Here is a 16,984-nt window from a genome sequence, read left to right as displayed (position 1 = left end):
TTTCCCAGTAGACATGAGTTAATTATAGAATCATAACCCATTAGAAATGGAAGACACACTAGAGATAACTTAATTTCCAACCTCTGCGTTTGACAAATGAGCATTTGAGTTCCAGAAAGAAAAGTGACTTGCCTAAAATCTATCTGCCCAGAAAACCTAAGAGTTGAGACTAGAACTTGGGACTTCTGACCCCAACTAGGTTTTTCTTTCTTTCCCCCCATGTTCCTAGGATTTAAGAGCAATAGGGATAGAATCCTGTCAGTCACATGGGGAGATAGTGGGGGATTTTCATTTAATTACTGACTAATTAGCACTCTTTGCAGCCTTGAGATCTGGGCTCTGTCAGACCAATCACAGTATTGAATAAGCTGGAGGCGTCCTTTTCAGAAGAAGCTCTGCTGGAGCGAAATAGTTCTGAATGATTGGACATGAGTGAGATGAGATTTTACTTTCCAGATCTGGAACTTTTGTGACCTTCTTCCAAGTCCGAATTAGAACTGATTAGATTTAACTTGCTGTATAACCCATCTCCCTTCTGTTGGTGTTCCAGTGTTGTGCCACTCACCGAGAATTTCCACAGGCCTCCAACATCATTGCTCCTTTCAAAGCAGATGGGCTCCAGCCCCTCTTCCAGACAGCACCGTATGGAGGCCAAGCCACTGACGCCGGCTCCGATTACTGCCACCTTCTTTGCCATGCTTTCCTGTCACAGGGTTAATCAGAGCTGCTTCAGTGGGGTAAAAGATAAGAGTCTTTAGCTTTAAACTCTAGAGCCGTTGTAATTCAATAACTAGCAGAATAAAATGCTTCAATAGTCAAGTTTCAAAGTCTCATGCACTTGATTGCAAGCCTTGCATACAGAGTTTTGGTTTGGCATTTGGAAGCAACCCATTTAACAAAGCCAAGTGATTCAATGCCAGGGTCCTAGGGAGGTGAGCCAGATCTCCAGTCACTACAGTTGAGAGCCTTAGAGTTGAGAGCTGAGCTTTTCCTTATCAGCTCTTTCCCCCGGCTCTTATCCTTACCTTTGTTGTTGCTCCGAGGATGGCTGAGGTTTAAGTGTCAGGATCCTTACCTTAACAGAAGAAAATAGAGAAGCACATTAACAATTGATGCTCATTATTTTTTACCACCTTTGTGATAGTAAGATTCTAAATCTGGTTTCTTCTCCTGATTATTCAAGATGCCAAACATAGCCAAGTCAGTGATTGCTAGAGCAGGAAGGACCTTGAAGGTCATCAGTCCAGTGCTCTCAATGAAAAATGAAGCAATGGTCACTCCAAGATTAGAAATTTCTTATTCAAGGTCTCAGAGCCAACAAGTAAAGGTGTCAGAACTAAAACTCAAGCCTTCTGCATGCAATCCATGGGACCACATCACCCCTGTACACTTTGGATGCTTGGCTTAAAGGGACCTTACTCTTATTTCATTGTCTTCCTTTCCCCCAGAGAACCAACAGTTTTCTAAATGTAGAAGAGAATGTTTTAAACATATTTTTTTTATGGTTGAAAATATTACTGATGTCTCTTTTATTTCTCCTGTTGACCCCCCTCCACCCAGCTCCCACCCTCTCCGTAGGCTTTCCCCGCACTATAGTTTGTCCATGGGCTATGCATATATGCATATAAGTTTTTTTGGTTAATCTCCCCCACTCCCCCCAGAATATGTCAGTCTATTGCATGTTTCAGTGTCTCTGGATCTGTTTTGTCCATCAGTTTATTTTGTTCATTAGATTCCACATACTAGTATAAGTGAGATCATATAATACTTGTCTTTCTCTGACTGGCTCATTTTGCTTAGCATAACACTCTCCAGGTCCCTTGATGCTGTCTCAAAGGATAAGAAATCCTTCTTTTATATAGCTGCATAGTATTCCATTGTGTAAATGTACCACAGTTTTTTTTAATCCATTCATCTACTTATGGGCACTTGGGCTGTTTCTAGATCTTAGCTATTACCATATAAATAACATTGCTGTGAACATAAGGGTGCATATATTCTTTCTGATTTGTGTTTCAAGCATCTTAGGATATATTCCTAGAAGTGGAATCACTGGGTCAAACGGCAATTCCATTTTTTATTTTTTGAGGAAACTCCACACTGTTTTTCATAGTGGTTGTGCCAGTCTGCATTTCCACCAGCAGTGTACTACATCCTGGCCAGCAATTGTTGTTTGTTGATTTATTGATGGTAGCCATTCCGGCAGGTGTGAGATGGTACCTCATTGTCATTTTAATTTGCATCTCTCTGATAATTAGTGACGTTGAGCATTTTCTATATCTCTTGGCCATTTGTATGTCCTCTTTGGAAAAGTGTCTATTTAGGTCTTCTGCCCATTTTTTAATTGGATTGTTGTCTTCCTTTTGTTGGGTTATATGAGTACTTTATATATTTTGGAAATGAACCCCTTATCAGTGTATCATTGGAAAATATGTTCTCCCATGCAGTGGGTTTTCTTTTCAATTTGATGCTAGTTTTTTTTTTTTTCTTTCTGTGTAGAAGCTTTTTAGTTTGATGCAATCCCATTTGTTTGTTTTTTCCTTGTTTCTCTTGTCCTAGGTGAAAATTCTGCTTCATGAGATGTCTGACATTTTGCTACCTATGTTTTCTCCTAGGATTTTTATGGTTTCATGACTTAACACTTCAGCCTTTTATCCATTTTGAGTTTATTCTTACATATGGTATAAGTTGGTGGTCTAGTTTCATTTTATTGCATGTACCTGTCTAATTTTCTCAACAGTATTTATTGAATAGACTGTTTTTATTCCATTTTATATTTTGGCCTCCATTGTCAAATATTAATTGAGCATAATGGCTTGGGTTGATTTCTGGGTTCTCTGTTGTGATTCATCCTCTCTAATAAAATGGTAATATGCAAATTAACCATCACTCCGCTACATAAACACACCCACCAGCCAAGCCACACCCACCAGCCAATCAGGGCGAGTATGCAAATTAACCCAAACCAAGATGGCTACAGCCACAGAGAGCAAGGTTTCCCAGGTAACAGAGGAAGCCAAGCTTTCCATAGCCGTTGCAGGCCTAAGCCTCCACTCAAGCTACAAAGTTTCAATTATAGAAGGTAAACAAATTCAAACAAATGGCGGCAGAATGGAGCTTGAGAGAGCAGGCCAGGGTTGCCGGCGGCAACAGGGGAAACAAAGCTTTCCGCACACCCTGGCCGGGCCCACCCGCTTAAGGCTACAAAGTTTCAATTGTAGAAGGTGAATTAACTGCCACAGATATGGCTGCTGCCCCCGAGGGAGCAGCAGGCTTGGCTCCGCTCCAGGCTACAAAGTTTCAATTGTAGAAAGAAAATAAATCCCAGATACCAGGGCCTCCCCTTGGGTTGCCAGGGAGCGTGGCCGGCCTGCAAACCACCACAGGCCCCTCGCTCTGGCCGCCCCACGCCCCAAGGGAACCCCACCCTGATCCGGGACACCCTTCAGGGCAAACCAGCTGGCCCCCACCTGTGCACCAGGCCTCTATCTCATCTAATAAAAGAGTAATATACAGATTGATCATCACTGCAACACACAATATAGCTGCCCCCATGTGGTCAAAGATCCTGCCCCCATGTGGACACAAGATGGCCACTACAAGATGGCCAGCAGGGAAGGGCAGTTGGGAGGCACCCGGCCTGCAAGGGAGGGCAGTTGAGAGGGACCAAGCTTGCAAGGGAGGGCAGTTGGAGGTGATCAACCCTGCAGGAGAGGGCAGTTAGGGGTGACCAGGCCGGCAGAGGAGGGCAGTTGGAGGTGATCAACCCTGCAGGAGAGGGCAGTTAGGGGTGACCAGGCTGGCAGAGGAGGGAAGTTGGGGGCAAACAGGCTGGCAGGGGAGCAGTTAAGCATCAACCAGGCTGGCAGCGGAGTGGTTAGGGGGTGATCAGACTGGCAGGCAGAAGCGGTTAGGGGCAATCAGGAAGGCAGGCAGGCAAGCAGTTGGGAGCCAGCAGTCCTGGATTGTGAGAGGGATGTCCGACTGCCTGTTTAGGCCCGATGGGATCGAACATCCCTCCAGGAGTCCCAGATTGGAGAGGGTACAGGCTGGGCTGAGGGACAACCCCCGCCGTGCACGAATTTCGTGCACCGGGCTTCTAGTTGATTTATAATCCTGTTCTTATGTCAATACCAGGCTATTTGATTACAGTGGCTTTGTGGTATTATGTGATATCTGGTATTGTGATCCCTCCAACTTTGTTCTTCTTTCTAAAGATTGCTGAGGCTATTTGGAGTCTTGGTTCCATATTGATTTTTGGAGTATTTGTTCTAGATCTGTGAAATATGCTATTGGTATTTTAATAGGGATTGCATTGAATCTATAGATTACTTTGTGTTGTAGGCCATTTTCATAATGTTGATATACCAATCCACGAATATAGTATATTCTTCCACTTGTTTATATCTTCTTCTATCTCTTTATTCAATGGCCTGTAGTTTTCTGAGTACACGTCTTTTATCTCCTTGGCTAAATTTATACTCAAGTATCTTAATTTTTTTTTGCAATGGTAAATGGGGTTGTCTTTTTAGTTTCTTTCTGAGATATCATTATTGGTGTATAAAAATGCCATCACTCTGACTGGCATGGCTCAGTGGTTGAGTGTTGACTTATGAAGTAGGAGGTCATGGTTCGATTCCTGATCAGGGCACATGCTTAGGTGGTGGGCTCAATCCCCAGTGTGGGGTGTGCAGGAGGCAGCCAATCAATGATTCTCTCTCATTATTTTTCCCCCCATTTTTTAATTAAGGTATTATATGTGTACATATCTTATCATTGCCCCCCCACACACCCCACTCCCATACATGCCCTCACTCCCCAGTGTTTTGCATCCATTGGTTATGCTTATATGCATGTATACAAGTCCTTCAGTTGATCTCTTATCTCCCCCACCTCTCCCTAACCTTCCCGCTGTAATTTGACATTCTGTTTGATGCTTTACTGCCTCTGTATCTATCTTTTTGTCCATCAGTTTATAATGTTCTTTATTATCCTCAAATGAGTGAGATCATGTGGTATTTTTCTTTCATGGACTGGCTTATTTCACTTAGCATAATGCTCTCCAGTTCCATCCAGGTTGCTGCAAATGGTGAGAATTCCTTCTTTTTTATGGCAGCATAGTATTCCATTGTATAGATGTACCATAGTTTTCTGATCCAGTCATCTGCTGACAGGCACCTGGGCTGTTTCCAAATCTTAGCTATTGTCAATTGTGCTGCTATGAACATAGGGGTGCATATATCCTTTCCTCTCTCATTATTGATATTTCTATCTCTCTCTACCTCTCCCTTCCTCTCTGAAATCAATAAAAATATGTTTTAAAAAAATGTCATCAGTTTCTGGGTGTTAATTTTGTATCCTGCTACATTGCTGAATTCATTTATTAAATCTAGTAGTGTTTTGGTGAAGTCTTTAGGGTTTTCTGTTTACAGTATCATGTCATCAGCAAGTAAGGACAGTTTTAGTTTCTCCTTTCCAATTTGGATGCCTTTTATTTCTTCTTCTTGTCTGATCACTATGGCTAGGACTTCCAGTACTATGTAGAATAAGAGTGGTGAAAGCGGACATCCCTGCCTTGTTTCTGTTCTTAGGGGGAATGCTTTTAGTTTTTGCTCATTGAGTATGATGTTGGTTGTAGGTTTGTCATTTAGGTTTATTATGTTGAGCTATGATCCCTCTATTCCCACTTTGCTGAGAGTGTTTATCAAAAATGGGTGATGGATTTTGTCAAATCCTTTTTCTGTGCCTCTTGATATGATCATGTGGTTTTTGTCTTTCAGTTTGTTTATGTGATGTATCACATTTATTGATTTGTGAATATTGTACCAGCCTTGAATCCCTGTAATAAATCCTACTTGGGTCATGGTGTATGATCTTTTTAAGATATTGCTGGATCCGATTTGCTAATATTTTGTTGAGGATTTTACATCTATGTTTATCAGGAATATTGGCCTGTAATTCTCTTGCTTTGTATTGTCCTTATCTGGTTTTGGAATTGGGATAATGTTGGTCTCATAAAAAGAACTTGGAAGGTTTGAATTTCTTGGAATAGTTTGAGGAGGATAGGTAATAGTTCTTTGAATGTTTGGCAAAACTGTTTCCTTGTTTTTTTGTCAGTTATGGGCCTACTCAGGTGCTCTGGTTCTTCCTGATTCAGTTTTGGAAGATTGTATTTTTCTAGGAACTTCTCCATTTTGTCGAGTTGTCCTGCTTGTTGGCATATCATTGTTCATAGTATTTCCTTATAATCCTTTGTATTTCTGTGGTGTCAGTTGTTACCTCAGCTCTTTCGTTTCTAATTTTATTTATTTGGGTCCTCTCTCTTTGCTTCTTGATGAGTCTGGCTAATGGGTGATCAATCTTGTATATTTTTTTCAAAGAACCAGCTCTTGGATTCATTGATCTTTTGTATTGTTTTTTTTAGTCTGTATGTCATTTATTTCTGCTCTGCTCTTTATTATTTCCTTCCTTCTATATATTTCGGACTTTTCTTGTTTTTATAATTCTTTTAGTTGTAGTGTTGGATAGTTTATTAAAGCTTTTTCTTATTTCTTGAAATAGGCATGTAATGCTATGAACTTCCCTCTCAGGACTGCATTTGCTGTGTTCTATGGCTTTTGGGTTGTTGCATGTTCATTTGTTTCCATGAAGTTTTTTATTTCTTCCTTGATTTCATTGGCAACTTATTCATTATTTAATAACATACTATTTAGCCTCCATGTGTTTGAATGTTTTTATTATGGTTGAATTCTAGTTTCATGCCATTGTAATATGAGAAGATGCTTGATATGTTTTCGATCCTCTTGAACTTGTAGAGACTTAATTTGTGTCCTAACATGTGTGAATGTATTGTGTGCATTTGAGAAGAATATATACTCTGCAGCTTTGGAGTGGAATGTTCTCTAAATGTCAAGTAAATATATATGATCTAGTGTGTCGTTTAAGGTCTCTGTTTCCTTGTTGATTTTTTTTTCTCTGGAAGATCTATCCAGTGATGTCAGTGGGGGTGTTGAAGTCCCCTACTATTACTATATTGCTGTTGATTTCTCCCTTAAAGATCTCCAAGAGCTTTTTTACATATTTAGGTGCTCCTATATTGGATGCATATATGTTTACCAGGGTTACATCCTCTTGTTGGCTCTATCCCTTCAGTATTATGTGGTGTCCTTTTTTGTCTCTTGTTATGGTCTTTGCTTTGAGATCTATTTTGTCAAATATAAGTATTACTACCCCTGCTTTTTTTCCCATTTGCATGGAAAAATTTTTTCCATTCCTTCATTTTTATGCTGTGTGAGTCTTTTATTCTGAAGTAGGTCTCTTGTAGACAGCATATATGTGGATCATATTTTCTTATCCTATGCCTTTTGATTAAAGAATTTAATCCATTTACATTTAAGGTTATTACTGATAGGTACTTATTTATCGCCATTTTTATTCTTTATATCTATGTTTCTATATACATTTCTTATTATTATTATAGCAGCCCCTTAACATTTCTTGCAATGTTGACTTGGTGGTAATAAACCCCTTTAACCTTTTTATTGGTCGGTAAGCTCTTTATTTCACCATCTATTTTGAATGATAGTCTTGCTGGATAGCGTAGTCTTGATTTCAGATCCTTGCCTTTCATTACCTTGAATACTTCATGCCATTCCCTCTGGCCTGTAGTGTTTCTGTTGAGAAATCATCTGACAGCCTTTTGGGAGCTCCTGTATAGGTCACTGATAGTCTCTCTCTTATGGCCCTTAAGATTCTCTCTTTGTCCTTAATGTTTGCCAGTAAAGCAGAGTATATCAAGAAAATATTGGAAAAGAAACAAACAAACAAGCCAAACAAAACAATAGTCTTACTTTAGGAATGTCTTCCTCTGAGCTGTTCTTCCTTTCCCCACCAAACTGTGCCCAGCTGGAGTATCTGGGGCTTCAGAAAGCTGATCTAGCCCCTTTCCTGTTGCAGGTGGTGCCCCTAGCCTGCAGGAGAGGTAGACAGAGCTCCACTCCTCCTTTCCCAGTTCTGGCTGGCTGAACTCACAGAACGCTCAGCTCAGCCTCTCCACAAAGCAGACACAAACCCAGCTCTCGCTGGTCTGTCTCCCCAACATAAACCTTCCCAGTGGATGCTGTGGTGCACCATCCAAAAATCAAAAACATATAAAGAAACAAACAAGCAGAAACGTGCTTTGCGAGAACCTGACACCCTTGCCCCTCAGCTCGAAGCAGGTCTCCTGTACAGCCGATCTCAGTAAAGCTGGGGACAAGATTCCCAGCCCCACTCACAATCCAAGCTCACTTTAGTGCAGGTCAAAAAACCCCATCTGCCCTGTTGGCAGCTCCAGGAGGGCCTTCTTTCTCTTTCCCATGCCACACAATTTAGATGCTTTCTGGGGCTCTGCACAGTGCCTTACAGGAAAGCAGAGGATCCCTTTAGGTCACTGCTGGGTGCAGCCACAGGCCCCTTTCTATTCTGGAGCCACACACCATGGCACAGCCTTTCCTGCAGCCAGAGCTCCGAGTGAATCCTGCCCGGGCTGCTGCCATCAGGCACATTCTTTCACTTGGAAGGTACGGATACTACCTGGCAGGCAGACTGTCCCCTGGATCCCTCTGCCCAACGCTGCACGGGCTCTCCTTCCCATCTCCATCACTCAGGGTTTGAGATCCCTGTGTTTGGAGGCCAGTTCACACTCCCAAGGGGAGGGAGCGTTGCAGCCACTATCCCTTGGGCCTTGCAGCCGAACACCGGCTTCAGGGTGACTCCCCCTTTCCCCAACCCCCCCTCTCTTACCAGTCTCTATGTTGTTTCTTCAGTGATCCTTAGACAAAATATGTCCAATCAGCTACACGTTTCTTGTTTTTTTTCAAGCTGACTGTGCAGTATTTTAGTAAATCCAGTCTGTGGCTCGGAGCAAGGGCACTCCGCCTCTTATTCCAGGGCAGCCATCGTTTAGAAGAGAATGTCTTTTGATGTAATGATTGGGAAAGGGCACTCTTTTACTTTATTCTTAAAGTAAAAATTCCTTTGTCTTTGAATTTTTTATGAAAGAGTGCCCTGATAAAACCTGGAAGAGAAGCACTGAGTGTGGTAGGGAAGATTGGGGATAGGGATGGGGAGCAGAGGAAGAAAGGGGTGGGGAAAGGGCAAGAATGAGATCCCTGGTCCTGGCTCCCAAAAATAAAGCAGTCACTGATATGGTCACTGGAGCTGTAAAGTGAGCCCCTGAGAGATTAAAGGAAAAATGGTTCTTTTGTTTATTTTTGCTTTGGGATTATAGAATATATAACAAAGGCTATGCACCTGGACTACAGGGAAAGGTTTTCTTGTGCCAACAGTTTAAAAGAAAAGCTCAATTTTCTGGAAATGTAAGAGCACCTGATTTGAGGAGCTGAGCTAACTCTTGGAGATGATGAGTTTATATAACTAGTGAACTCAAGGGACAAGATTGTGAAGTCACTTGTCTGGCTCCCTCTCACTCCTATACCTGCTCATCCTATTTCTGTACACCTCCCTCATCCCCCTGTTCCCTTCCTCCCTTCAGTCCATTTCCTTGAGTGCCTACCACAGGTCATGCAATATAGTAATTTCTCAGAGGTTCAAAGATGAGCAGACAGTGTTTTCCCTCTAGAAACATACAACTCATGGAGGGAGAGATGATCAGTATTTCAATGGAAGTATGAGTCAGTGCAGGGCCCACAGGAATAAGAGAGGCTTCCAAAGGAAGTAAGAAGAGAGCTGAATCTTGAAGGAAGAATTGACACTTGCCAGGTAGACAATGGGCAAGGAAAACAGAACCACCTAAAAGAAAAATATGTGCACATGCACAGAGAAGTAAGAACATGATAGAGCAAGCTGCAGTTAGCTCTGTGTTGCTGAACCACAAGGTGTTGGTGCAAGCAGACCCATGGAAAAGCCCTGAGACTGTGAATCTACTTCCGTGAGCAGAGGGCAGGGAAAGACCAAAGACAAAGGCAGGCCACTCCAGCCTGGTAATGAACAGAGCTTATTAAGGGACATTTCCATAGGAGGCACATACTAGGCAGCTGCAAGATGAAGTGTTTATCCTCCACACTGCTGAGCAGGCACCAAGGAATTATATAGAACAGAGCAGGGTGGGTGGGGAGGATGTGACCAGACCCAAGTATGGGAAATGCCTTACATGCTTGCCCTGTTTAGGAACTAGCACGCCATGAGATACAGGGAAGAGGAACTGGTTTATGTCACAAGGAGTGTATTGATTATTATCAGACAGTCTCAGAGGGGGTTTATGAGAAGCAACCTCTATGCTGGCCTGAGTCTAGCTCGGGGTCCGGCAGTGGTCATGTCTCTCCTCCACAGATGGGAGCAGCAGAATTAAACATGCAGAACCCAGATGATAAACGATATTGAAGTGCCACTTTCAGGGGATTGGATACTGTATCCTAGGTTATGGTGATCCCTTCAAGAAAGTGACCAGGTAAGGAAAGATCAGATTCAGATAAGAGTGAGAGTGAACAGTAACCAGAATCAGGGATCTCCAGACCCAGAAGCTTATTTCAATAGTCTAGGCCAGAGAAGCCAACGATTTAAAGTAGAGCAGTGCAGGGGATAGAGACTGGAGACTGGACATAAGAGATATTTAGGAGGTATTTTGGGGACTGATTATAGCTGTTTGGAGACTTGCTGACTGATTATGGATTTGATGCCTCAAAGGAGATCCTTCCATCTTTAAGAGTCTGTGTTATGATTAATATGCATACCACTCATGATTTCATACAGGAAGCAGAGACCATCCTATTTCACAAAGAAAGCAACACAGTACAGGGAAGTAGTTGCCTGCTAGATGTAAACACACCTGTTCAAAGATTTTTGCTGATCAATAGCCACAAAAATTTGGTGTCTGCTTCCCTTTGCTTTCCAAGATCAGATGTCTATCTTACTGAAAACGCTTAAAAATAAAGTTTTTAGCCTTCCAATCCTTGCGATGCAGGAGGGAGTCCACGGGAGGTGTGTGACTAGACAGTGTCCAGCACTCTAGGTCATGTGGCATTAAATGGAGGCCAGTCCTGCATCCTCAGAATACCTAAACATATTTTTTTTCCAATAGTAATACAGTAAATATTCAGGGATGATGTATCCCTTGGGTTGTATATTTTGTGATAACTCCTATGGATGTGAGCTCTCTGATCTGTAAAATGAACAAATTGAAGTAGATAATTACTATAGTCCTTTCAATATTCTGTGAATCTCTGACTTTACTGAGTAAACCTCAGTAAGCCTCTTCAGAGATAGGAAATATAAGCCAAAGGCAACACAAATATGTTTAAACTGCTTAGGAGGACCTTCCTTATTCTGTGTGCCTCTCACCATCAAAAAGTTAATTTAACGTGGCTGCTGAGAGCCTCTTGTTAAATTGGAAGTTTTAGTATGAGTGGGTCAAAAATGTGGAGCTGGAGTGTTTGAAGTGGATCTTTCCGGAAAAAGTTGCTGGTGTACTGTGTATCCCTTTCCCATCAAAGAAATGGGATCAAAAGACCTGCTTATGGTAAACAGTATAGGATGAGGAGCTCAATTAGACCACTTAGAGAGAAGTTAGAGGGCTCGAGGGACCTTCGTCTACCAGAAGGCTGCCTGAGAAATCTGACGACGAGATTCGGCTGGCTAACTGTGAAGGAGAGCTGCTCTGTGTTGGGTTTGGCCTGCACTCCCAGTCTGTCTAGCACAAGCATGTTTTCCTAAAGGCCAGATGTGAAACACCCTAGAGAGCTAACATGGGGTCATATTAGTTCCTGTTCAATAGGGCTGCCTGGGGGGGAGAAGGGTTCCCCAATGTGAGGAGCGGCTGCCGAGGAAGCATCTGCCAGAATAGGGCCAGAATGAAGTTTATGTCAAAGCACCCGTATAGTAAGAATTTGTTTCTTCAACCATATATCATTTAATTTTGTAAAACAAAAAAATAAAAGGTGTAAGGGCAATGAATTGACAATCTTTTATTTGACCTCTGTTTTTTGAACCCCAATATCTTAAAACTGATTTCTTTCACAATTCCAGGAAATGCTTATGGCAGTGCCTTGTCACCGAATTCCAGATAACATGAGACGGTTACACAATTTGTTTTAAACATCTATAGGTTTATTGTGATTTCTAGACCCCGAGCTTCATTTCATCACCTCTCCAGGCCTGCTGTCATCACAGAGATGTTCCCTCACTCCCTTGCCTGAGCTCATGCCTGCTTGGTTCTGTCTTATTCCAGGGAGAGAGGGAAGGAAACAAAGACGAATTAGCCTTCCCTTTCCTGTCCTAAGATATTACGGCACATCACCTTGTAGTGACCTGTCCAGGTAGCCAAGGGGAGGGCAAGCTGTTCAATCCAGAAAGTAGAAGGGTCAGAATGGATCCCTTTCCTTTCTGGAGCTGGGGCCTCAGATGCTTTTGGAAGTTATTCTTCCTAAACCACCTACTATGTTGTGCCCTTTCTTAAGGGGTTGAAGTGGCTTACCACTGGCATTCAACTCTGCCTCATTTTACTGATATCACCAATTCTCACATGTGCCCTGTCTGCAGGATGTGTGGTACCTTCATGCCCATCACATACATCGCATTTCTTCTCATCTCTGACCGGGATCATGCTTCCTCCTGGCACATGCCTCTGAAATCGGGGGTGGAGGACTTTTCCACGCCTATTATTTCTGTACAAGTTCTGTGCATGCTTCAAGACCCTTATCACATGTCACTCTCCTCAAGAAGGTTTCCTCACACCTGCATAGATTGAGCACCACGTTCCATACTACCGGACATTGTAGACTTCCAGGGGTGGTTGGCTCAGAGACCAATATGCATACTTTTACTTTAACCCTCCCCAACATCCAATAAAGAGTTGAGTATTCAGCAGGAACTCCATAAGTAAATGTTGACAAAACTCAATGTCCCCTAAGTGTTTTCTTTTAAGTAACACAGAACAGTGATTAATTCATCTGCCAGGGGATTGCAAGCTCTTTGGTACCCTGGGATTTGGGACTGACTTTGTCCAGAGGAATGCTCAGAGTCATTCTTCCTTTGTTTTGAATATAACATGCTATGTTTATCTCTTCAGGCAAATCTGTGCCAAATACATTTTTTTTATTAGTACAGGTTGCAAAACACATTCTCTACATTCATTGTGTTATGTGAAACTAGCCTCAGGGTGTGGATCCACTTAAGTCCATGGGATTTTGGCACCCATCTTGCTTCTGACATCGTTAGGGGGAGAAGAGGGGAAGGCAGTGAGAAGCTTCTGGAGTTTGAAATTAGGTCAGTCACTTCACAAAGAAGACATTTTATTTTGTTTCCTCAAATGGCATGCCCTTTAACCAAGACATTCCCATATTCTTAAATCCCTGGTGTCTCCTAAGCCTGATACCCCAAGATTGATATTCAGTTCAGTTAAATTCCTTCACTAACTCATTTAGCCATTTATTATAAAACTAGAGGCCCGGTGCACGAATTCGTGCACGGGTAGGTTTCCTCTGCCTGGCTGGTGATCAAGGCCTATGGGGGTGGGGGAGGGGGGAGGGGAGAGAGGCCAGCTGGTAGGAAGGGCCATGGGAGGTTGGCTTTGGGAGCACACTGACCACCAGGGGGCAGCTCCTGCATTGAATGTCTGCTCCCTGGTAGTCAGTATGTGTCATAGTGACTGATTGACCAATCGTTCTGATTGCTTAGGCTTTTATATATATAGATATATACCTACTATGTGCCAGGTACAGTTGTAGGCATTGGGGATTCAGCAGTGAGTAAATTCAATGACAGGGTATTGAAAAGTGGTAGGAGTTGTGGAAATAAGTGAGGTATGTGACTGTATATGGAGGAGGGTGTCAGTGGACATGGGACAGATTAAGACAAGTACAGGTATAACTCTAGTAGAGGCCAAAATCCAAGTGACACCAAAGGAGACCAAGTTACACCGAGTCAAAGGGAACAGGACACATATTTATCCTGGGGTAAAAGTAAGAAAGCCTTTATGGAGGGAGTGGCATTTAGATGAGTTTAAAAAATGCAGATTGATTATTATTTTCTCTCTACCTCAAACCTATTCTTTTATGCTCTGCTTTCTGATGCTGGGCCTGAGACTGAAAAGCCATTCAGAAGCCAGGAAAAGAAAGTGCTTGTTCCTTCCTGTTTCTGTCAGTATTGCTGCAGCAAATGTCTTCATCCAGGCAGCCCTGCTGGTTCCATAGGTGGTTCCAGTTTACAGTGCTTCCAACATCGTAGGTCCACTATTTATGTCCTCAGAGGTGAGGTCCCAGCTCTGCTCTGACTCTCTAAGCTTCTCAGGTTCAATAATCCCAGTTTCTTTCCTTTGTCTCTTCAGCTCTGTCTGGAGGTGGTAATTCCTTCTGTAGTTACCACCTCTGATATTTTGTGTTCTCTTCTGGCCTTTTAGTGTCTTTGATATCTTGCCAACAATTTAAAAATATTAAAATATTTTTATTGCTTTTAGAGAGGAAGGGAGAGGGACAGATAGAAACATCAATGAGACGGAATCATCAGTTGGCTGCCTTCTGAACACCCCCTATTGCATATTGAGCTGGCAACCTGGACATGTGTCCTGACCAGGAATTGAACCAGTGACCTCTTGGTACATGAGATGATGCTCAATCCACTTAGCCACACTGGCCGGGCTTGCCATATTTTCAGAGGCCTGTGCCAAGAGGGAGCATGATCTGAGGTTTCTAGTTCCTGATTAGACATTGACTGATGCAGAAGTTGGCACAAGAAAGGGTCCACAGAAATGACACTCAAAAGAGATTTGGGAGTTGGTTTGGTCATTCCTTTGACTTGAACGTAGTGCTGAATTCTTTGACAGTAATGAATCAGGATGCAATAATCCACGGCATATTAACCACATTATTACCTATGTTTGATTTTGAGGAAGTACCTACTGAAGGGCCTTGGAGGACCCAGTGGCTGGGGCACTTACTCGTGTGACAATAATGATGTCTGCAACACATCGTCAATGGGAGGGATGACTACTACTGAGCACACTGAAGCACTTGGGAATGAAAAGGACAAACTCAAATTTTTAGATTCTCAGCACAGTTCACGGTCAGAGAGCTGGAGAGCTCCTGTTATGGACCTAAAAGCTTTTATTTCTTGTAGCTTCAGAGCTAATCTTGCTGAAAATCAGAACAAATTTTACTTTTGCAGGTTTTAGAACTATAACATAGACTGCATCCTCAGCTTCATCAAGCCTTTCAATGAAGTTGAGACTCTTGAATCCTTGAGCCACTCTGAGGCCCTCTTACAGTGAAGGCAACCCACCTACCATGACTGAGGGATGCTAAAGATTCTGTAATAACATCACCCAGGGCTCTTGCTTTGCAAAAGGATGGCTGTTCCCAAGATCTACCCCAACCCACCGTTTGTGGCCATGAGATTCATAACCAGACAGACCTCAGCCTGCTCCAGGGGAACAAGTACAAAGTCTGATGCAGGAGGAAAGAGTTTAACCCTTTGCACTCGCTTGCTTTTTTCTCGATTCCTTTATTCTAATGCTAACCGTGTAGAGTCACACTCGACATCCGAGTGCAAAAAGGTTAAATTTAAGATAGGTTTGGAAGATGCTTGGATTTTAAGCAGGAAGATAATGATAAATATAGACATGGAGATGGGATGGGCTTATTCAGGGAACAAACTGTAAATCATACAATTAGTCTGGAACATGGTTACAAGTGTTAAAGAGAAACAAACACAAGAGCCACACCCATGTACTTGATCAAAGGGGCCTGGGAAATACATCTCAGATCTGTCTGTTGGGATTAAATTAGAGAAGCAGAACCAGGGATTTGACCATAAGCAATTGTGGGCACACTTTAAGTGTGGTCTCTACAAAGCTGCCGTCTTCATATCTGGTGCTGGAGCTTGAAGCCCACAGGGCAAGTAGTTGGGACAGGACAGGAAGAGAGGGTAGTGTCAAGTGGGAGAGCAAGGGCAAGGTGGAACCATAAGCTTGGGACTATGTCAGTCTATCTCTGCTTCCAACATCGATGATGATGATGATGATATGGGTGTTAAATAGAAGACACGGGTGTCCTTTGTCAGCAGAGCTAAACCCACCAGACTCAAAAATCAGAGAAAAGTTGATGCAGGCCCCGTGGGAAGGTGGGGCTCTGCTGCTCCACTCCAGGGAGGGAGCCCACAGAGAACTGAGAGTGTGCATGAACTCCAAGTTGACACATTACAAAGCCACAACACCTGAATTGACAGAGGAAAGGGGGTTTTTACCTCACAGAGTAGTTTCCTGTAGCTGGAGTGGTTTATTCTGGGTGGGAATACAGGAGTGGAGGAGTGTAAAATGGGCCTGTTAGTCAAGCAAGGTCACTTTAGTCAAGAAGATCAGCATTTATCTATCAGCTTTCTTACAAAGTAGGCCAACATATTACACTGGATCCTGGTGGCAATTGGAAACAAGTATGATTGACAATCTAGTTTTCATTTCAAAAAGTTTAAAGCCATTAGCACAGCATAATGTTCTCTGTGGGTCGCGGCTCTTCCCATTTTTTTAAAATATTTTTTTCCCTTTTTTAATTACAGTAGTTTCAGGTGCACCACCCAGTGATTAGACATTTATATAACTTATGAAGTGATCAACCTGATAAATTTAGTTCCCATCGTACCCACCTGTATCAACAATAAACTCTCCAGCTTCCCTCACAACTATTCTTGCCTCAATGTCTCTACCTGGCGTACATTTCCCTGCCCTTTCCCTCTTCCTTTGCAAGTTCCATTTTCTCCTTTGTGAATATTACATATGCCAACATTCATCCCAGTAGGATGGAAATAATCCAGATTGAGTATCACTAGACTGTGACCTTCCTGAAGATGGGACCCTTCTGGGGTCCCCACTGCCTAGCACAGTGTCTGGCCCTTGGAAGGTTTTCCATAGATGCTTATTGGTTGAATTAAGTTCCAAGAGCTTCTCATCAAACATTTTGCTTGTATGATTTTTCAATTTTATTAGTTTGATGAAATA

The 16,984-nt window shown here is 42.6% G+C and overlaps 1 protein-coding gene across 1 annotated transcript in view; it reads right to left on the bottom strand.

Moving 5' to 3' along the window:
* The window catches only part of LOC307092943 (putative dimethylaniline monooxygenase [N-oxide-forming] 6), a gene marked incomplete at its 3' end in the record, with an annotated part of 28,765 nt that extends 19,860 nt beyond the window's left edge, over positions 1–8,905 (bottom strand). Inside the window, exons 1-3 of the mRNA XM_079760535.1 lie at positions 8,785–8,905; positions 1,026–1,075; positions 566–703 (exon numbers count right to left, since the gene is read on the bottom strand). Coding sequence (XP_079616661.1) covers positions 566–697 — 132 coding nt within the window. The 5' untranslated portion in view covers positions 698–703; positions 1,026–1,075; positions 8,785–8,905. The remainder of the gene's footprint in view (positions 1–565; positions 704–1,025; positions 1,076–8,784) is intronic.
* Positions 8,906–16,984: the final 8,079 nt, after the last annotated feature.

The sequence above is a fragment of the Cnephaeus nilssonii genome (genome assembly GCF_951640355.1).
Source record: "Cnephaeus nilssonii genome assembly, chromosome: 21".
Taxonomy (NCBI): domain Eukaryota; kingdom Metazoa; phylum Chordata; class Mammalia; order Chiroptera; family Vespertilionidae; genus Cnephaeus; species Cnephaeus nilssonii.
The sequence above is the reverse complement of the archived record's forward strand: the minus strand, read 5'-3'. Positions and strand labels throughout refer to the sequence as shown.